The 22,995-nt window shown below is 34.3% G+C and overlaps 1 protein-coding gene across 5 annotated transcripts in view; it reads left to right on the forward strand.

The window, feature by feature from the left end:
* Positions 1–22,995, forward strand: part of HOOK1 (hook microtubule tethering protein 1) — a 64,228-nt gene that overhangs the window by 35,585 nt on the left and 5,648 nt on the right. For all 5 annotated transcript variants that reach the window (XM_054236325.2, XM_078333023.1, XM_054236326.2 and 2 more), the window contains exons 14-21: positions 10,361–10,448; positions 10,743–10,803; positions 11,994–12,134; positions 14,491–14,584; positions 16,268–16,302; positions 16,821–16,903; positions 17,506–17,606; positions 20,187–20,288. In XM_054236325.2, the coding sequence (XP_054092300.1) occupies positions 10,361–10,448; positions 10,743–10,803; positions 11,994–12,134; positions 14,491–14,584; positions 16,268–16,302; positions 16,821–16,903; positions 17,506–17,606; positions 20,187–20,288 (705 nt within the window). The remainder of the gene's footprint in view (positions 1–10,360; positions 10,449–10,742; positions 10,804–11,993; positions 12,135–14,490; positions 14,585–16,267; positions 16,303–16,820; positions 16,904–17,505; positions 17,607–20,186; positions 20,289–22,995) is intronic.

The following is a 22,995-nucleotide window of genomic DNA, read 5'->3' on the forward strand; positions in this document are numbered from 1 at the left end:
GGGCCCTTGTATGGCAGGCCAGGTGGTGACGAAATCTCTGAGCAATTGCTTGTTCCTAAAGGATTTTATTTCTCCTTTACTTATGAAGCTTAGTTTGGCTGTATATAAAATTCTAGGTTGAAAGTTCTTTTCTTTAAGGATATTGAATACCACCACTCTCTTCTAGAGAGCCACTGTGAGTCTCATGGGCTTCCCTTTGTGGGTAACCCAAGCTTTCTCTCTGGCTGCCCTTAGCGTTTTTTCCTTCATTTCCACTCTGGTGAGTCTGACAATTATGTGCCTTGGGGTTACTCTTCTTGAGGAATATCTTTGTGGTATTCTCTGTATTTCCTGGATTTGAATATTGGCCCGACTTGCTAGGTTGGGGAAGTTCTCCTGGATAATATCCTGAAGAGTGTTTTCCAGCTTGGATTCATTCTCTCCATCACATTCAGGTACACCTATCAAACGCTGATTAGGTCTTTTCAGATAATCCTATATTTCTTAGAGGCTTCGTTTATTTCTTTTTACTCTTTTTTCTCTAATCTTGCCTCCTTGTTTTATTTCATTGAGTTGATCTTCAATCTCTGATATCCTTTCTTCTGCTTGGTGGATTTGGCTATTGAAACTCGTATATGCTTTGCTATGTTCTCGTGTTGTGTTTTTCAGCTCCATCAATTCATTTATATTCTTCTCTAAGCTGTTTATTCTCATTAGGATTTCGTCAAACCTTTTTTCAAGGTTCTTAGTTTCTTTGCATTGGGTTAGATCATGTTCTTTTAGCTCAGAGAAGTTTGTTATTACCCACTTTCTAAAGCCTGTTTCTGTCAATTCATCAGACTGATTCTCCATCCAGCCTTGTTCCCTTGCTGGTGATGAGTCGTGATCCTTGGAGGAGGCAAGGCATTCTGGTTTTGTGTGTTTTCATCCTTTTTACACTGGTTTCTTCCCATCTCTGTGGATTTATCTAACTGTGGTCTTTGTAGTTGGTGACTTTCGCATGGGGTCTCTGAGTGGACATCCTTTTTGTTGATTATGAAGTTACTTCTTTCTGTTTTTTTAGTTTTTTTTTCTAACAGTCAGGCCCCTCTGTTGTAGGACTGCCAGAGGCCCACTCCAGAACCTGCTTGCCCAGGATCACCTGCTGTAGCTGCAGAATAGTAAGGGTTGCTCCAGTTTTTTTTTCTGTTATATTTGTCCCAGAAGGATATCTGCCAGATGTCAGCCTGAGCTCTCCTTTATGAGATGTCTCTTTGGATATACAGGGGTCGGGGAGCTGCTTGAGGAGACGGTCTGTTTCTTATAGGATCTCAAGTGCTGAGCTGTGAGCACCGTTGTTCCATCCAGAGCTCCTGGGGAGGTACATTTAAGTCTGCTGCCGCAGAACTCATAACTGCCATTTTTCCCAGGTGCTCTGTCCTGGGAAATTGGGGCTTTATTTATAAGTTCCTGATGTGCTGCTGCCTTTTTTCAGAGCTGTCCTGCTTAGTGAGGAGATAGCCTAGTCACAGTCTGCCAGCAGAGGTGTTGCTGAGCTGCTGTGGGCTCTGCCCAGCTGCTGTGTGAAGTTACTTGTGGTTTTGTTTATAGAGGTATAGTTAGAACTGCCTCAGTAATGGTGCATTGCCTCAGTAATGGCAGACTGCCTCAGTAGTGGTGGACTGCCTTGGTAATGGTGGATGCCCTTTCCCACACAGTGCTGGACCATCCTGGGTCCAGCTGCAGTTGCTGTGAAAGTCTCAGTTCAGAGCGTTTCAGATTGCTGGTCTTTGTGGGGGTGGGACCCGCTGAGCCAGATCACCTGGCTCCCTGTTTCAGCCCCCCTTTTTTAAGTTGAATGGGCTACTATGTCTTCCAGGCAGTCCAGGTGCCATTGAAATGGTTGCTCAGATTTGTGTGAGTTTTTGTGCTGAGACCTGCAGCACCAGCTGAAACAGCTGTGCTGGAGACTGTTGGCACTTTTCTGCCTGGGAATCTCCTGGTCTGTGGGCAGTAAAAGTTCGTTTGGAAATGCACTGATCCCTCACTTTCTGCATTCTTGCTGGGAACTGCACTCCAGAGCTGTTGCTGTTTGGCTATCTTGGATCGTCTCCCACAAGTCAGTGTTTTTAGTATATTCACAGAGTTGTATTACCATCAACCTAATTATACTTTAGAACACTGCCATCACTCTAAAACGAAATCTCATGCCCATCACCAGTTACCCAGCACTCTGTTCCTCTCAGTCCTACTCTTAGAAACTGTTAATCTACTTGCTGTTTACAGATTTTCCTAGTCTTTCTAGAATATGTAACCATACACTTGGTGGTTTTTGTGACTGACTCTTTCAAGGTTCATCCATGTTGTAGCATGTATCAGTGCTTTATTTTTATTCCCGAATAATGCCCCATTGGATGGATATACTGCATTTTGTTTATTCACTGTCCAGTTTATGGACTTTTGGGTTGTTTCTACTTTTTAGCTGTTATGAATAATGTTGCTGTGAATGTTTATGTATAAATTTTGATTTAGATATGTTTTCATTTTTCTTGAGTATATATGTAGAAATGGTATTGATGGGTCATATGGTAACTATGTTTAACTTCACATCCTTATCAACACTTATTATCTTTTTGATTTTAGCTATCCTAGTAGATATAAAATAAAATGTCATTGTGTTTTTGATTTGCATTCTCTACTGACTAACGTTGTTGAGCATCTTTTGTGTACTTACTATCCGTTTGTATACCTTCCTTGGAAAAATGTCTCTTAAATCCTTTGCCCATGTTTTACATACGTTATACGCTTTTTAATTATTGAGTTGAAAAGTTTTTTTATATATTCTAGATACAAGTTCCTTGTCAGGTATATGATTTGCAAATTTTTTTTCTATTCTATGTGCTGGTGGTCTCACTTTCTTGATGATATAGTTTGCAGCACTAAGTATTACATTTTGATGAGATCAGAGTTACTTGTTTTAAGTTTTGTTATATTTTTTTTTTTGGTGATGTTTCTAAAAAAAAAATGATTGGGTAACCTAAGGTACAAAGATTTACCCTGTGTTTTTCATTTAAAAAGTTGTTTAGTTTTAGCTCTTATATTTAGTCTGTGATCTGTTTTGTATATGGTGTGAGGTAAGCATCTGGCTTTATTCTTTGGCGTGTTGATACCCTGTTGTCCCAATAATCACCAGTTGATAAAACTATTCTTATTACATCAAATTGCCTTGGTATTCTTGTTAAAAAATCGTTTGGCCTTGATACTTTAATGGAATGGTATATACATGTCATTATGCATTTGTGAAAATCCATAGGGTTTATAACAAAAAGAGTGAACCCTAATATAAAGTATGGGCTTTCGTTAATAACAGTGTATCAACATTGGCTTATCAATTCTAACAAATTACCATACAAATGCAAGATATTAATAATAAAGGAGACTGAGAGTGAGAAGAGGGTAAGGGAAATATAAAGACATTCTATTTTATGCTCAATTTTTCCAAAACCCTAAAACTGCTCAGAAAATAACCTCTATTAATAATTAAAAAGGTTTAAAAAATCATTTGTCCACAAACATAAGGGTTTATTTGTGGGTTTTCAACAGTCTATTATTGGTCTTTATATCTAATCTTATGCTAGTACCACACTCATATATTGATTATTGGTTACTGTAGTTTTGTAGTTTTGAAATTAGAAAGGGTAAGTTTTGAAACTTTATTCTTCTTCAAGGTTATTTTTGTTATTCTGATTCCCTAGCTTTTCATGTGAATCTTGAAATCAGCTTGTCAATTCTTGCCAAAAAAAAAAAAAAAGGCAACTGAGATTTTGATAAAAACTTACTGATCTATAGATTAATGTAGATTAATTTAGAAGTGTTGTCACTTAAGAGTATTCTTTTTCTGATCCATGAATGTGGGATATCATTTCATTTATTTAGATCTTAAGTATCTTTCAACAATATTTTGTAGTTTCAGTGTGCAAGACTGGTACCTTTTAAACATGTATTCCTAAGTGTTTCATTCTTTTTGTTGTTATTTTAAATAAAATTCTTTTATCAGTATCACTTTTAGATTTGTTAACTGCTAATATATAGAAATGCAATGGAGTTTTGTACATTGATCACAAATCTTCCAGCCTTGTTGAATTTGTTTATTGGTTATCACAGTTGTTTGGTAAGTTTCTCAGGATTTTCTATATATAATATTAGGAGCTCTGCAAATAAAATTGGTTTTACTTCTTCATTTGCAATCCTGATACTTTTTTATTTTTCTTGCTGGGTTGTACTGGCTAGAATTGTCAGTTCAATGTTAAATGAAAGTGGCAAGAACAGATATGATTTTTTCAATTCTGATCTTAGGGGAAAAGCATTGAATTTTTTACTATTATGTATGATATTAGCTCTGAGTTACTTTTCATTTTTGGATGCCTTCTCTAAGATTGAAGAAGTTTCCTTCTATTCATAGTTTGTTGCATGCTGTTATCATAAAAGGGTATTGGATTTTGTCAATGCTTTTTCTGGGTCAGTGAGATGACATATAGTATTTGTACTTTATTATACTAATATGATGTATTACACTGATTTTTGCTTGTTAAACTGATCTTGCATTACTATGATAAATTCTACTTGTTTATAATGTATACTTAAAAATGTATTGGCAGATTCAGTGTGCAAATATTTCATTGAAGATTTTTCCATCAGTATTATAAGGGATATCAGTTTGTAATGTTCTTGTGAGGTCATCAACTGGCTTTGATATCACTAGACATATAGAGTGATTTGAGAAATTTTCCCTGCTTTTTATTTTTTCCCAAAAGTTTGTGAAAATTGGTATTAATTCTTATTTAAATGTTTTGTGGAGTTCAGTTTTCTGGGCTTGAGCTTTATTTATAGGCAGTTAATAAATTACTAATTCAATCTTTTTAGTTGCTCTAGGTCTATTCAGATATTCTGTGACTTCTTGAGCTAGTGTTACTAGTTTGCCTCTTTTTAGAGATTTGTCAATTTAATTTATCTAATTTATTGGCTTACAGTTGTTTATTGTTGTTTCTTCTTTATTTCTGTGACAAACAAGAGAATTTTGGTAAGTAGTGATATCCTCTCCTTTATTTTTGATTTTGTAATTTGAGTTTCTCTGTTTTTTTCTTGGTTAGTGTAGCTAAAGATTTGTCAGTTTTGTAGATCTTTTCAAAGAACTATCTTGTGGCTTTTAAATTTGTTTTCTATTCTCTATTTTATTTATTTTTACTCTAATCCTTAATAATTCATTGGTAAAGGAACACAAATTCCTTTGTATTTAAGGTTTATTTTTTCCTAGTTAAAAGTTATTGATTTAAAATTATATAGATGCTTACAGCTTTAAATTTACCTCAGGATTTATTTTGCTGTATTCTGTGTTTTGGCATATTGCATTTTTGTTTAATTCTTTTGAATTTACTTTTACTTTCCCTCATGATTTCTTCTTTGACACATTGGCTCCTTATGAGTATCTTGCTGAATTTTCACATATTTGTGAATATCCTAAATCTCCCTGTGCCATTGATTTATTTAATCCCATTGTGGTCAGAGAACAGAGTGCATATGCATTCAATCCTTTGAAAATTATTGAGCCTTGTTTTATGGCCTTGCCTATGGTCTGTTGTGGAGAGTGTTCCATGTGGATTTTTAAAAAATGTGTATTCTACTGTTGGATAAAGTGCTATACATGTCAGTTAGGTCTAGTTGGTTTATAGTGTTGTTCAAGTATTCTACCTTGAATCTTTCTGTATAGTACCATCTATTATTAAAAGTAGGATACTGATATTTCCAATTAGTGTTGTTGTATTATCTCTTTTTTCCTTTAATTCTGTCAGTTTTTACCTCATGTATTTTAGGTCTGTTGTGTTAGGTTCATTTACATTTGTGATTGTTTATCTTTCTGATAGATTGATTTTTCTAATGTCTCTTTTTTTCCTAGTTACAATATTTATCTTAAAGTCTGTTTTGTTTAATATTAGTATAGTCCTCTATCTTTCTTTTGGTTAATGTTTGCATCCAATTTTTCACCCTTTTATTTTCAACCTATATTTGTATCTTTCATACTAAGATCTATTTCTTCTACCTAGATCATTTTTAATTGATTCTACCAGTATTTGCTTTTTGATTGGAGTTTGTAATCCATTTACATTTAATGTAGTTACTGATAAAAATACCACTTAGGTCTGCCATTTTGCTATTTGTTTTCTATATGTCTTTTTTCTCCTCCATTTCTCTACTACTGCCTTCTTTTGTATTAGATATTTTCAGTATACTAGTTTAGTTCCTTAGTTTCTTTTATAAGTTTTTAAAAATTATTTTCTAATGGTTGTTATGGGGGATTCCAATTAGCATCTTACCTTGAAACAATTCATTTAGAGTAAATGGTAACTTAATTTCAATAGTATACTGAAAATTCCAAAATAAAAACTTTTCCTCCCCTCTGGTTTATGCTGTTATTGTCATACAAATTATATGTTTATGCATTATAAACTTATCAATGCTGTTTTATAATTAATGCTTTACACTATTGTCTTTTAAAAAAATTAAAGACTAAAAGAGTTAAAAGTACATTAAATTTTAAAATATATTTGTATATATGGTTACCTCCGTTGGTGTTCTTTCTTTGGGTAAATTAAAATTACTCACTAGTGTCCTTTTATTTCAACCTGAAGGACTCCTTTTAGTATTTTTCTGTCAAGAAAGTCTGCTAATGGCACATTCTTTATTTTGTTTTGTTTAATCTTGGAAAAATTTCAGTGTATCTTTCACATTCAAAACATTTATTGCTAGATATAAAATTCTTGTTTGACAGTCTTTTTCCTTTGGCATTTTACATCATCCTACTGTGTTATGGCCTCCATTATTTGATGAGAAATCTGCTGTTAATCTTATTAAAGTTCATTTTATATGATGAATCCTTTATCTCTTGCTGCTTTCAAGATTTTTGCTTTGTCCTTGGCTTTCAGCAGTTTCATTTTGATATATCTAGGTGTGTGGATCCCTTTAAGTTTATTGTACAGGGAGTTTGTTGAACTTCTTAAAATTGTAGATTGATGATGCAAGATTGGAAAAAATTTGATTTCCAGATTTGAAGTATTATTTTAAATGTCAAGTTTTCAATAAAAATGCAAAATATGCAAGGAAACAGGGTAGCCTATACATGATAAAACAACAACAGCAACAAAAAGCAGTCTACAGAAATAGCCAGTGAGGTGTCCTAGTGGGAGGATATACTAGACTAAGACAGAGAGGGAGCTATTCAAAGTATGTTCAAAGAATTAAACTTTATTTTTTTTAAACAAAATGGAACACTTTATTTTAGGTTCAAGGATACATATGAAGGGTTGTTTTATAGGTAAACTCATGTCATAGGGTTTTGTTGTACAGATTGTTTCCTGAACCAGGTATTAAGCCTAGTACCCAATAGTTATTTTTTTCTGCTCCTCTCTCTCCACCCAACCTCCACTCTCAAGACAACTCCAATGTCCATTGTTCCCTTCTTTGTGTTCATGGTTTCTCATCATTTAGCTCCCACTTGTGAGATCATGTGGTATTTGGTTTTCTGTTCCTGTGTTAGTTTGCTAGGATAATAGCCTCCATCCACCTCCATCCATGTTGAGCAAAAGACATGGTCTCATTCTTTTTTATGGTTGCAAAGTATTTCATGACGTATATGTACCACATTATTTTCTCTATCTAATCTGTCATTAATGGGCATTTAGACTGATTACATGAATTTGCTTTTGCTGTTATTAATAGTGCTGCAGTGAACATTTGTATGCATGTGCCAATGTTAAAGGATGGGGGGATTTTATAAATTTTTATAAAATTTGGTAAGTTTTTAGCCATTTTCTCTTCTTCTGGGTTTCCTGTTTTGTATATGTTGGCCCACTTAATGGCATCCTACAGATCTTGGGACTCCTCTGCTGAAGTCTGCAGTGAGCCCTTCTAGTGATTTTTTTTTTTGACATGGTCTTGCTCTGTCACCCAGGCTGGGGTGCAGTGGCACAATCACGGCTCATTGTAGCCTCAACCTCTTGAGCATGAAGCAGTCCTCTTACCTTAGTCTCCCTAGTAGCTGGGACTACAAGCACACTCTACCATACCTAGCTAGTTTTTGTATTTTTTGTAGAGACAGGGTTTGCCATGTTGTCCAGGCTAGTCAATCTCCTGGGCTCAAGTGATCTGCCCACCTCAGCCTCCCATAGTGAATTTTTTGTTTGTTTGTTTTGCTTTTTTTTTTTTTTGAGAGAGAGAGAGAGATGGGGACTCACTGTGTTGGCCAGGTTCATCTTGAACTCCTGGCCTCAAACAGTCCTTTAACCTTGGCCTCCGAAAGTACTGGAATTACAGGCATGAACCACCACACCCGGCTCCTATAGTGAATTTTTTATACCATTCATTGTTTTTTCAACTCAAAATTTCTAGTTGATTCTTTTTTATAAATTCTCTTACACTCTCTTTGGTGAGACATTGTTACAATTTCCCTTAATTCTTTAGAAATAGTTTGCTTTAAGTTCTTTGAACACACTTAGAATAGCTCACTGTCTTAGTCTAGTATATCCACCCACTAGGACCCTCACTGGCTGTATCTGTTGACTCTCTCTTTTTTTTTAAATCCTGTGTATAGGCTATCCTGTTTCTTTGTGTATTTTGTATTTTTGTTGAAAGTCTGACATTTAAAATAATATAAAATTTCAAATCTGGAAATCAGATTTTTTTTCAGTCTTAGGGTTTATTATTGTTGCTCTTTGTTTTTTTAGGTGACTTTTTTTGGACTAATTCTGCAAAGCCTACATTCTTTGTATTGTGTAGCCACTGAAGTTTCTGCTCAGTTACCGCTGTGATTAGTTCGTGATTGATCAGATATTACCATAGATGCCTTGAGTAAATAACTCTCAGAGCCTGACATGTCAGAGCTTTTTAAAGATTCCTATGGGCATCTTTTCTCAGATCTTTCTTGTAAATTTTTGGCCAGGCTCTTGTGTACCACAGGCATTATCACAGCCTTCAGCACCTGTGGTTGTAAATGGTTGCTGATGATTGTGTTTGCCAAATGTCTTGGAAATAATGTAGGACTTTTCCTGTAGAGCAAGCAGTGAATTAGGTCAAACCTGAAGAGTCCCCATAAATGGGGCCTAGGGAGGTACAAGATAGGTTAAACAGTGACAGTTCTCTGTGGATGGGGCTTTTAAAGGGAGCCACATATCCAGTCTGCGTGGTGGTTGCTAGAGCTGCTGGTTTTCACGGGTATGGCTATTGAAAGGCTGCTGGTTTTCAAGGCTACTTCAGAGCTGGGGAGATGGGAATAGTAGTTAGAAAAGTTAAAAGAGCAAAAAGCTTGCATTCTAACCAAGGTTTAGCAGTTTTATTTAAATAAATGCTCATCAGAGTGTTGTAGGCCTTTGGTTTGTTCCCAGAGTTCTGAAATAGTTGATAATGACAAATGTGCTAGTGTGTGTGTGTTACATTAATGGGGGAACAGATTTACAGAGGTCTTTGTGCCTGTTCTTGCTAGATCTCCAACCTCTAGGGTTCAGAGATCCTTAAGGCACCTACGGACCCCTTGAATCAGTTACCAGTTTACGGCTAAATTGATTTGAAATACACAATGGATTAATTAGGGCTTAGTTTACTGACTTTGAACATAGCATTTAATAGATGGTTTTATGTTCAGTAGTACTTTTCAGCTTGTGGGAAAAACGATTTAAACATGAGCTTTCTGTCCGGAACCTAGAAGTTTGTCATTGGTGTAGACTCTAAAATAAAATTGTCAGTGACATAAGTTACCAGTTTGCTGTCCTTGGGAAATGGTGTTTTTCCACCAATGTGTTCCTCCAGGATACTACTTATCACTCCTTCAGTTGAGTTTCACAATAGTGGTAAAAAGAAGTAACTAGTCTCCAGCATCTCTTACACACCAACCTATATTCTGGATTCTTGACTACCACCTTTGTTACTCAAAACACCTTTCCAAGGTCTTATGTATCAGTATTCCTATTTTGAAGTTATGGATACTAAAGCCAAAGAGTTATATAAGTTGCATAAGACAGTATTCCCAGGAAGTGGTAAAACTGATATTCAACCCACGGTCTTTATGCCTCCAAAGTCTCTTTTATTACCCCAGTTGCATATCTGTCCTCTGTTACATAATGCATTCATTTTGTTCAAAGATAAACTATCTGATGGGGAAGTCAAAACCATGTATTATATAAAGACACATATTATTAATGTAAATTAACAGAAAATAAGCCCCTTAAAATGAAATCATTGTCACTTAAAATTAAACAACAACTATCAAGCTAGTTAAGATAAATTATTGTAAGCATAAAGTACATTGTTTACAGACAGAGTTATATATTTTGCTGACCTCAACAATTCTTTTCAGAGACTAATTGAGCAGCGTGATACTTTGAAAGAAACAAATGAAGAGCTTCGATGTTCACAAGTACAACAGGATCACCTAAACCAAACAGGTTAATTTTGTTAGATTTTAAAAGTTTCAGCCTGGGGAACGTAGTGAGACCCCATTCAACAAAAAATAAAACCTTAATCTGACATGGTGGTATATGACTATAGTCCTAGCTACTTGGGAGGCTGAGGCAGGAGGATCACTTGAGTCCAGGAGTTTGAGGTTGCAGTGAGCTATGATTGTACCACTGCACTCCAGCCTCGGTGACAGAGAAAGACCCTATCTCTAAGAAAAAGAAAGAATTCTTTTAAAATAGTTGAAATACTGAAATGCTAATTTATTTTTTGTTATTTTTTAGGTGCATCTGCTACGAAAAGTTATGAGAATCTTGCTGCTGAGATTATGCCTGTGGAATATAGGTAAATTTGTTTCTGTCATTTGATAGAATTATATTTAATATTATAACTTTTTTTTGTAAATGTCTTGGCCTTTAAAAACTTATTTTGTGAATCATAGAGCTGAAAATTACTGTTTGATCTACTTAAACTTTCCAAATCAGATTATTATTGCTACCACAGCAATTTAAAATTTTATCGGAAGTAAAATCTCACAGACCTGTTGAATAACATATTCTAATTTTTATGGCATGACCCCCATAATACAAAATTGCTTTAACTAGGGAGGTATAAGTATATACTTTACAGTTGGAAAATTATTAGAAGACAAAGATAAATATGATTTAATAAGCCTTTGATGGGGAAAGTGGTAAATGTATAAAGTGAGAATAGTTACTTATCTTGCGTAGTGGGGAGTCATTCATTAAGTTAAAATTAGTAATTTAAAAAGTAGCCATATGAGCTTTTTAAGAAAGAGTTATGGTATTGGCACAATCCTGCAAGATATGCACATGTGCCCCAGGACTTAAAGTACAATTAAAAAAAAGAGTTATGGTATTGGCATTCAGAAGAACAAAACTTGGGATTAATTGAAATTAGTTGCTTTTGAAGAATGGGATTTGGCAGGGAAACAACTAAGGGAGAGTATGACTTCCCTATTTAATACAAATAATAATAAAGTAAAGTCAATAATACTAATAAAAAGTTGCATTTTTTAAAAGTACATGTAAAACTTTAATGAAAAATTTTAGAAACAAAAGATTTAGAAACCGTCATATTGCCATTATAAAGTATCTCTTAAAATTTTAGTCAAACTATTGTTCCTTAAAGCTTTTTCTTTTATGTGTTTTCTAAGAATATACTATGTGTTTCCTTTGGTGAATAGTTTCTAAATTACCAAAGTAAAATAATTTCTATTATCTCTTTGGGAATGGCATAATAATGACAATTATTTATAACCTATATGGTACCTTTAAAATTTTTACTGCTTTTTTTTTTTAAGGCACAGTATTGCAGTGTACATAATTTTTTTCTTAACACTTTCAGAAGTTTTTCTTGTAGTTTAAGAGTTTTATGCCCTACCAGCTGTGTTAGCTGGACCTGCTTGCATCTTAAAATGGTAGCTATTGAATGGACAGGAATTTCCTTTTTTTAACTAAAGAATATAATGACTCAAATTCTTAAAAATTAAAGATTTTGCTTTGTAACATCAGGGAGGTGTTTATTCGACTGCAACATGAAAATAAGATGCTTCGCTTACAGCAAGAAGGCTCTGAGAATGAACGTATTGAGGAACTTCAGGAGCAGCTAGAACAGAAACATCGTAAGATGAATGAACTGGAAACTGAGCAGAGGTGATGTGCTCCTTAGTAATTGAAAATCTTAGTGATTTAATTAGCAAACCACAAAATCTTGATTCACAAAAGTGGAAAATATTATCTTAATTAAAGTAATTAGAATTACCTAGAAATAGTTTGATTTTTTTTGTTAGTAGTCTTTCATCACTATAAGCTTCACTCTGTGAAAGAAATCAAGTGATTCTTTTCACTTATATTTATAAAATATATAGATAATCCATTAATTTCAGCAGTCTTGGTTAACCAGGCTACTTATTCTTTTTATTTTTATTTTTTGAGACAGAGTCTTGCTCTGTAGCCTAGGCTGGAGTGCAGTGGCATGATCTCCGCTCACTGCAGCCTCCACCTCCCCAGTATGAGTGATTCTTGTTCCTCAGCTCCCTAATAGCTGCAATTAGAGATGTGCACCACCACACCTGGCTAATTTCTGGTTTTTTGTTTGTTTTTTTTTTTTTTTTTGAGACGGAGTCTTGTTCTTTCACCCAGGCTGGAGTGCACTAGCACGATCTGGGCTCACTGCAACCTCCGCCTCCCATGTTCAAGTGATTCTCCTGCCTCAGCCTCCAAGTAGCTGGGACGATAGGCACGTGCTACTATGCCTGGCTAATTTTTTTGTGTATTTTTAGTAGAGACAGGATTTCACCATGTTGGCCAGGCTGGTCTCAATCTCCTGACCTCGTGATCTGCCCTCCTTGGCCTCCCAAAGTAATGGGGTTACCTCCCAAAATACATGAGCCACCACGCCTGGCCAATTTCTAAAACTACTATGTTTTAGTAGAGATGGGGTTTCACCATGTTGGCTGGGCTGGCCTTGAACTCCTGACCTCAGGTGATTCACCTGCCTTGGCCTCCCAAAGTTGCTAGAATTTCAAGCATGAGCCACTGTTCCCAGCCCAGCAGGCTACTTATTCTTGAATTTTGTTTAGATATGTTTACAATTCAGTAAATTTGACAATGAGTAAGTGACAGTTTGGTTTTCTACTTAAAACTCATGCACAGATGAGATGTAGATTGTGGACTCAAATTTAAATCCTACTTCTAATTTAACTTACTAACTGTTTCTGGACAAGTTACTTAAACTTAAACTTAGTGTTTTCAAGTGTAAATACAAGTTGTTAGGAAGACTATAGATAATGAGCTTAAAGCCAACGATGTACTTATCTGGTACCAATGAAGTGCTCAAAACTTATTCTAATCATAATAATATACTTTTCTAAGTACTTTTTTGCTGTTAGCTCAGTAAATCCTCATAATAGCTCCATGGAATAGTTACTATGGTTAGGTCTTTTTCTATGGACAAGGAATATGGGTACAGAGAATTTAAATAACTTACCTAAAGTTATATAGCTAGTAGTTTTGGATCCTGCATAATGAACTCTCTGTCAATCTGATTTCTGAATCTTTACTTTTAACTACTATAGTAACCTGCCTGTTATAAATAGCACTCTTACTATAAGGGTATTTGGATTTATTTAACCTTTATTGAATCCTAGAGACCAACAGAAATTTTAGACACACGTGAATCTTATCTTTTTCAAACTTGCGTGTATAATGTTACAAAAACTGTGGTTAAAGGAAGAATAACAATTTAGTTTTCTGAAGAGACCATTAAATATTCCTATCTTACTCAGTTCTATACCAGTTGTTAGCACTGGGGAAACCATTCCAGCTTTTAAGGAATTAACATAGGAAAGTAGACATGTAAATAGATAATTGCTGTATTATATGATAACTGCAACAATGGAGTATTGTAACAGGTAGGTGAGTTTATGTGTGTGGATATATATATAGAGGGAGACGGAGATACTAACTCTTGATGGCAACTTCCAGTGGAAGTAACTCTTAAGCAGAGTTTTAAAGAATGAGATTTTGCTATGCTGGAATCTGAATTAGTTGCTAGTACCAGTCGCTTTAATTTAAATTTTAAAAACCATGTAGAAATGGTTAGAAAATGGTGGCCTTCTTCTTCCAATACACTGTGAAATCTGAAACAGAAGACAGAAACCTAGTTTTCATTCATTAAAAATACAACTGTTGAAAAATTGAGCTGGTTTTCTGATTTTTCTAACAGTGAGTACAGTGTAGAAATGTTTTTGCCATCGACATTTAAGTTTCTTAAAATTTTAAATGTAGGCTTATATACTTCTAGGAAAAAAAGTTTTCTTTTTAAAAGTATTTCCTTAGAAGTAGTCTACCCTACTCCATGTTATAACTAGGCACAGTTAATTGTTGTGCATTTGTCATTGCTGTAAAAATATGTTTTAGTTAATTTGCTAACTGAGTGTACCTTTGTAGATCCTTAACTACTTTGACTTTCAATACAAGTAAATGCTTATGACTCATCTTACAATAGGCTGAGCAAAGAGCGTATTAGAGAATTGCAGCAGCAGATTGAGGACCTCCAGAAGTCTTTACAGGAACAAGGTTCCAAGTCTGAAGGCGAAAGTGTAAGTAACTTAGAAATTATAATAATTCTGCTGTGTCTGGCTTCTCTTTAATAGGTCATGATGCCCGAATTAATCTTGTATTTGAAAGTGCAGCCCTTATCATTGAGAGTACCCTTAAATACCGTATATATCTGCATAATAGATGCAGTGATTTTGCCAACTTGGGGTCTATCAGTTGATCATGTACATTGGAAGGTGATTTCTATCTGTCCTACTTCAATAGCTATACCAAAGTTCATGATGATTCTTCACTGAGAGCGTATTACAATTGAGGCCTTCATAATTCTGGTGGAATTCCAATAGCGCTGGCCTGAGAAAAACCCAAATGAGAGTTATTAGCAGTCAGAATTGATGAAACCTTCTAATGGGAAAAGAGAGAATGGGGAAATGATTTCTACCAAAAGAGCATGCTAAAAATGGATTATACCTGTCTCTGAAGGACAGAAACTTTAATGCAGTCTTGGAAGTGTCGCTCATTTCTTTTTCCTTACTTAATGATTCATGGCTTTACCATTTTCTGATGGTTTTTAATGGCAGATATTGTGAGGGCAGAGATAAGAGAATTGAAAAGAAATCAAACTTTGCTTAAATCTGACTTTGCCTAGCAACTTTTTTATAGTTTGATCTTTGTATGTGAAGAGGAAAAGAAGTAATGATTGAGAGAGGGATGTACTTAATTAAAAATAAAAGAAAAAAGGACTAGATATGTGTTAGGGATATATTGATTGATTGCGATTAGATAGAATGTTAGGTGATATACCTGTGTTGATGGGGGAGGAAAGTCTGCCAAGTAAGTAAATAGATGAAAATTGAAAGGGTTGCATTTCCTTTCTGTCTTTTATGTGCTTTATATTATTTTCTTTTTTCTTCCCTGGGGGCTTGGAAAATAGAAATCGTCTCATGCATGGCGGCATCTCATATGTGCATATATACGGTATTGTAACTTCTCTAATACAAATATTATTTTAAGCCACACTAGAGAATACTTTTAAAATGACGTCTTTGTGGGGGAGCACATTTTGGCTTGCAGTATTTTAAAGATAAATGTCTTTATTATTTTAATATATTGGTATCCAACTCGTATTTCAGATTGTATATTTTAAACACTTCAACTATACAGTAGGTACGGAACAACTATGGCAATTTAAGTACTGGTTTTTAAACGCGGAAATTGTATGTTTAAAGTTTTGCATTTTAGCAGTATTCAGTTGCTTCATTTTGGTGTTCATTATTAAAGTATTTGCAATTATAATAAGTTTATTATAAAGATAATTATTTTAGATCTTTCTTTGTTCCTCATAAGAGGCCCAAAATCTTAAAATCTGTGTTCTGAATAAATGATTCTTTAATATTTTAATGTTTGATACTCCTCAGTATAGCACATTGAGCTTGCATTTGCCGTTTTTCAAGTTCGGGTTCAGTTTTTATTCAGAAATATGAGGCATTTTTCTTTCTGTTGTTGTACCCTTTTAAATTTCATTTTCTATTTTTTTTTTCCTTTTGGAAGTAAAAAAAAATACCTAAAAATTTCATGCTTTTAAAAATGGGTTATTAGAAATACAAATTTTAAAAATACAATTTTGCATAGTATACCTTTAAAAGGAGGTAAAGAGATTTAGATGTCTGGAAATTTGACTTTTGTCAAGATAGTCATCTTACAGCAATTTTTTTTAAATTTTATAGTCCAGCAAATTAAAGCAGAAGTTGGAAGCTCATATGTAAGTAAAACTGATATTCCTTTTCAAATATGAGAGGGGAGGGGTTGTAAAAGCCTCTAAAGTTAATCTCCTTTTCAGATTTTGTTTAGAAAAGCAAATATCTCAATGCTAACTGACACTCACACCTGCTGCAAAAAGTGAAAAGCATGCTAAAGGTTCAGCCTGCCTGCTTACCCACCCTAAATTCCTACATCTTTCATTTAATATCATTTGAAAAGTTTAAAGAAACATAACTATCACAACTAGATTAATGGGATGTTAAACCTATAAAATATTTTACTTTCTTAGGAGTCAGGGATGGCAAGGGAAACAATTTAACCTTTTGGCACCCGCTATGTGCCTGACTTTACCTCCTCATGACGACCCCTATAGTCAGGCAGATAGTATTCCCATTTCACAGGTGAGGAACTAAGGTCAGGAAGTGGCTTGCCTAAGGTCCACAAATGTTATGTGGCAAAAACCAGTTTTCATTCTTAGGTCTGTCTGACTCTAAGCTCCATACTTTTTCCACCACTTAGGGAAAAGCTCACAGAGGTCCATGAAGATTTACAGAAGAAACAAGCGCTCATTGAAGATCTTCAGCCAGATTTAAATCAAAATGGTAGGTATTTGTGAAAACTTGGATCAGACAGCAGTGTATATAAGGACTTACCCTGTTTTGTTGAAGGATGCAAGGTCTATGTGTAAGTTTTTGCACAATGCATAGATACATATATTGTAAAAAAGGACCATGATAATTTTTAGTGCTGAAGTAGTTAATAAATGATATATTATTAAAGCAAAAAAAAACTAATTAAATTAATTGATGGATATATGGGAGTATCAAACATTAAAAAATAAATTAGAATTTGTGGAAATGTGGATAAACATGATTTCAAATCAGATTGATATGAACTTCAAAACATTGTGTAGAAACACTTTATTTTTCTTGTGGTTGTGCTTACTATAAGGTATATTTGCTGTTTATACTTGATAGCAGAAAAAGAACTAAATAAAGCAGATTGTAGATTTTTTTTTAAGGAACAAATAAATAATTGAGGATGTATTGGTTGTATTTAGATAAGAATTCACTACAAAGAATAAATAGCAGGCTTCTCTTTTAAGTTCTCTTATCAGTCTTTAGAAAATAAATATTATAAGGATGAAATATTTTAATAGTAAATATTAATAACTGGTCATGTTTCATTTTATTTTTACTAATAGTACAAAAGATCAATGAACTTGAAGCTGCTCTTCAGAAGAAAGATGAAGATATGAAAGCAATGGAAGAAAGATACAAAATGTACTTGGAGAAAGCCAGAAATGTGAGTGACTTATCTTTCAGAGCTCAAACCTTGAGGGTCCATGTTTTAGTGAGGCCCTTTTCACCGGACTTTTCTGCCATTCTCGTATCTGTATCTAATCACTTTTAACTGTACTGCCTTGCCTGTCAGGTTTCTTTGGTATTTCCAGATCAGTTCACATACTCTTAGTCTGACTCATCAGTGTCAGATAAAATAAACCATAACTAATAGGGACTGTTTGGACACAGACTGTAGTGACATCAAGAGGCGATGGCTATAATGTATGGAATGTTAAGTTCTTGAAAAATAAGCCTAGAATTCTTATTTGCTAGAATCTTTGAAAATTTGCTAAGAATATAATTTTTCTAGGAATAGCAAAATGAACATTTTATCTTTTGTAAAAATTTAGCTTTTTAAATGTGTTTAAAATTGTTGTAGTATTTAGTTTTAGATTAGACAGTTAAACACTTTTCAAATGTTTATCGGACTCAAGGTTTAACGAGATAGAAGTTTACTTCATAGTCACATTGAGTCCAATCATGAATGGGGAAGGAACACTGCTCCATGTAGTCATTCAGAGTCCTAAGCTAACAGAGGCTCTGCCTTCTTCAGCATAGGGGTCCCAGGTTCACTTGACATTGTCCAACTAGTACATGAGGAAAGACAACCTAGATTGCATAGGAGATATGTAATGGCCTGAAAACTGCATAAATCACTTTCACTCCCACCTTGGATAAGGGATGTGACCACACCCAGCTTCAGGAAGTACAGCTATGTTTCTGGAAGAAAAGAGAAATAGGCTTGGTAAATATACAGGCAGTTTCTACGTTTCTTCAGTTACAAATGTATAAATGTTTGTGGTAGAAAATATTAAATATAGGACGGTTTCCATTGTTAACATTGTAGAGTATTTTCTGTTTAACAGTTCATATTTTTCTATGTATATTTTCTCTGATGGGTGATCGTAACGTGTGTGTGTATGTGTATACAACACACATATACCTATATAAAACTTGTATTTTTAAACTTAGTATTTATTGAGCACTTACTATGCTAAATACTAGGTAGAAATACAACAGTGAATAAGACAGACAGGCACTACATTTATGGAACAGACTTTGCAAAAGTAAGATAATGCCTGTGTAATAGTTGTATGGGATATAGCATAGTTTACTTAAGCATTATCCTACTACTAGAATTAGTATTCATTTCCTTTTCCTTTTTTACTCCTAGAAATAAGACTATAGGAAACATAATTATACAGAAAGCTTTCTCTTTATTTTGGTTTATTATCTTAACCTTATTTTCTATAAATGGAAGTACTGGGTCATAGAGTAAGACCATAAGATGCTTGATATATATTTCTAAATGACATTTTAAAAGGACTATAACTAATTGAACAAAACTATGACAATGAATACCATATTCTTGCCACCATTGAATAATACCATTTAAAAGACAGTTACTTGTTTTCATAAACATAATTTTTTCCTGTTACCTTATTTGAGGCAATTAATTAATGGTTAAGATACTGTCTAAAGTAATAACATATGTCCATTGTAGAAAATTCAGAAAATATAAAATCATTTATCATTTAGAAATAATAAACTATGATTTTCTCTTTGTAGTTAAATTGATATAAATTATTTAATATGTTCTGCTTTTATGGTGTGCATTCCATGAGGGCAGGCACCATGTCTCCCATTGCTGAATTCTCATTATCTACCACATAGTTAACACTCAGTAAATGGTTTTTGGATGAATGAAGGAGCCACAGTAATATTTTAGTATATTACCATCCAGTCTTTTTCTTTTCTTTTACCTCTATAAATATAGATGACATTTTCCTACTCATTAAATAATTTTAAATATTTTTAATAGTTTTATAACTACATAATACAGATGTCCCTGTTGGAAATGTGTGGTTTTTGCTTGAAATATATTCTTGACATTTCTGAATTGGTTTTCTAACATAACATATCTAGCTCCATAGTTTAGCTGAATCTCTTTACTACATTCAGGTCAAACATTTCTTTTTACTCAATTTTTAGTAATTAACCTAAGTATGCTTCAGCACCCTACCTTTTGCAAATAAAATCACCACCATTTGTTATATTGATCTTATATATTGAACTGCATTTGACTAGATAATAATAGTAAAAAAGATTATTGCTAAGAATTTTTTCTGTGTTATTCTTACTTTATAAAAATCGATAAATTCCCTTAGAGTTATTAAATTCATTTGACTTTTTAAAAAAAATCTCAAGTCAAATAAATATAGAAAGTGTTATTTCAAGACTTCAATGCTTAAAGCTTGAGTAGTGAAAAAGCTAAATAACTATCCCGTGTACTGAACTTTGGAGAAGGGAAATTTGATTTTGGAATGGGGATGTTCATATTTTTATACTGAATTCTTATACTGTTTCTTGTATATAGAATGAGTTGTTTTTGTTATCCCAATTAGGATTGTAAAACAAGCTACAGTTAGCTCTTGGATGACTTTGTGGATTATTTTCCACCCGACTTGCACAGTTTTTATAAGATATGTTCTATATGTTTTAATACCTTAAAGTGAATTTAACATTTTTTTTCTTTAAACAGGTAATCAAAACTTTAGATCCCAAGTTAAATCCAGCATCAGCTGAAATAATGCTACTAAGAAAGCAGTTGGCAGAGAAAGAGAGACGAATTGAGATTCTGGAGGTAAAACTTCTGTGTTTACTCATCTCTTAATTATTTTGTAGAATTCTGGTAATTAACTGCTGTCCTGTATTTGCCATTAATGATCAAGTTTTACAAGAAGTTTCAAATGTCATGTTTTCACACTCAATGTGTTTATTGCAAAGCATCTCACTGGCCCACCAATAGATAGACTGTGTATAGCTCATGTACCTTGTTTGTATGCAGTGTTGTATCTCTCCTGTAACAATATCCATATATTGTCTGTAACAGGCAATATTTGGATATTCCTGACTTTCTAATGGAGTCCTGCTATAATGTTCCTTTAAAAATTATGCAATATGATTTCATTGTGGTGGAGCGGGGGAGGGAACCCTGACCTTTACCATTTACAAAAGATACTATGTTGATTCAGTCAACTACGTTTTTCTTATCTTCAGCCTGTTTCTCACCTGAACCTGAACAAACTTATTAATAGTGAAATTTCCGGGAGAAGGAAGTACTCACAGAATCCCAGTGAACTTCTGAACTAAAGTGACAATCTTAGTTATTAATCATGCAAAATTATTTTAGTAATGGCATGCTTTTATTAATTAGCTATCTTTAAATTTTAAAAGATAATTTTGTGTTAGTGATTATATTACTTTTATGAGCCTTAGATTAGTATGTCACTATGGAATTATGTATTCTTAGATTTATAATTGAGCACATTCCAGTTTCCTTTGCAAAGTGTTTTACAAAACTATATATAATAGTGTAGTGAGATTTGATACTATTCTTGAAGTAAATATATACTTTCTTTTAATAATATATGCATAATTGCAGAGCCATGTTGAATTCTACATACTGGCCTTGAGATTCTCATAAATGGTAGTCAGTTTCTTTTTTTCATTTCCTTTTGAGATGAAGTCTTGTTCTGTTGCCGAGGCTGGAGTACAGTGGCACAATCTCGGCTCACTGCAACCTCTGCCTCCCAGGTTCAATCAGTTCTCTTCCCTAAGCCTCCCTAGTAGCTGGGATTACAGGTGCATTCCACCAAGCCCGTCTAATTTTTTTATTTTTGTTTTTAGTAGAAATGGGTTTTGCCATCTTGGCCAGGTTGGTCTGGAACTCCTGACTTCAAGTGATCTGCTCTCCTCAGTCCCCCAAAGTGCTGGGACTACAGGCATGAGCCACCACACCTAACCATATTCAGTTTCTTTTCTTTTCTTTTTTTTGAGATGGAGTTTCGCTGTTGTTACCCAGACTGGAGTGCAATGGCACGATCTCAGCTCACCACAACCTCCGCCTTCTGGGTTCAGGCAATTCTCCTGCCTCACCCTCCCGAGTTGCTGGGACTACAGGCACGCGCCATCATACCCAGCTAATTTTTGTATTTTTAGTAGAGAGGAGGTTTCGCCTCGTTGACCAGGATGGTCTCGATCTCTTGACCTCATGATCCACCCACCTCAGCCTCCCAAAGTGCTGGGATTATAGGCGTGAGCCACCGCGCCCTGCCTCAGTTTCTTTTTAAATCTTCTAAGAATGTTATGTTTCAAATAAATGCACTCTATTTATGTACCTTTTCCTTGGTTTTTGAACAAGTAGGTATGAACTGTGGTAGAAATATTTTTATTTAAAGACTTAAAGACTTTAACACCCCCTCCTCCCTACATCCATGGTACAACACCAATCCAATGTGTCCTTACTATCAGTGTTGTCCAGGTTATGTTGTGTGTTCTCAAAAGCACTGGGTAGGCAGATTTGTCTAAAGAAATGCTATTAATTATTCAAGTTCCAAGTCAAATATCTCTTTCTTTTTTAAACTTTTCCTCTTTTCCTTAGGGAAAGGTAGTAGTCTCTCCATAGTGAGTCCATGTGCTTTGAACTCATAATTTATTCCACAACAGCATTGGTGTTCCTTTTGGTACATGTGGATGTGTCTATATATAAAATATATAGACAAAGACTGTATATTTTATCCCTGTACCCCTAACATTAAATATTTCATAAATCAGAAGCCAGGGTTCCAGTATTATTAGTAACTTCTTATCTTAAAATTGGTACTTCTCCTCTCTGGTTGGCCATCATCTCATTTATAAGATGATGAGACTGGGACTGGATAATCGCTGAAATCTTAAATTGCTCTGTTTATGTCCCAGTGAAAGTCAGAATATACACCATTGTTGATGTTTGAAATGTACATCCCCAACAGATATGATGAGAAAATAGTCCATCTAACCTTAAGACTGAGGAAAAGCGTAGGTTAAGCCACAGGACATGGGTGTTAATTTGTGTGTATTCATCTGGACACACACTGCAAAAAGAGGAGAGGAGAAATGTAAGTAGTAGAGGCTGTTCTAGCTGCCATCCCTCTTGGGAATTCTGTGCCTGGAGTTGGTGTGAGTCTGAAGAAGACCATCACTTCTCTTTTGGGCTTGGGTCTTATATACTTTTTGCATCATGAGCATCCTATGTATCAAGATTATAGTATTTATATAAACCAGTATTTATATAATTCTGCTGTGGTACTCAGCAGAATTACAAAACTAGCTATATTTGAGTAATTAAGAAAAGCACGTCAGTCTCTATGATGGCATATAAATATGGCTATGGAATCTAGTACACAGGCCACCAACAATTAAGAGAGAAATTTGTAATAATATTTATTTGTATTAAGCTTTATAGGCAATTTAAAAAGATTTTTCTAGATATCTTTGGCTACGTCCTCTTTCTCGTTAGCTTTGACTCA

This window comes from Callithrix jacchus, chromosome 7 (genome assembly GCF_049354715.1).
Source record: "Callithrix jacchus isolate 240 chromosome 7, calJac240_pri, whole genome shotgun sequence".
Lineage (NCBI taxonomy): Eukaryota > Metazoa > Chordata > Mammalia > Primates > Cebidae > Callithrix > Callithrix jacchus.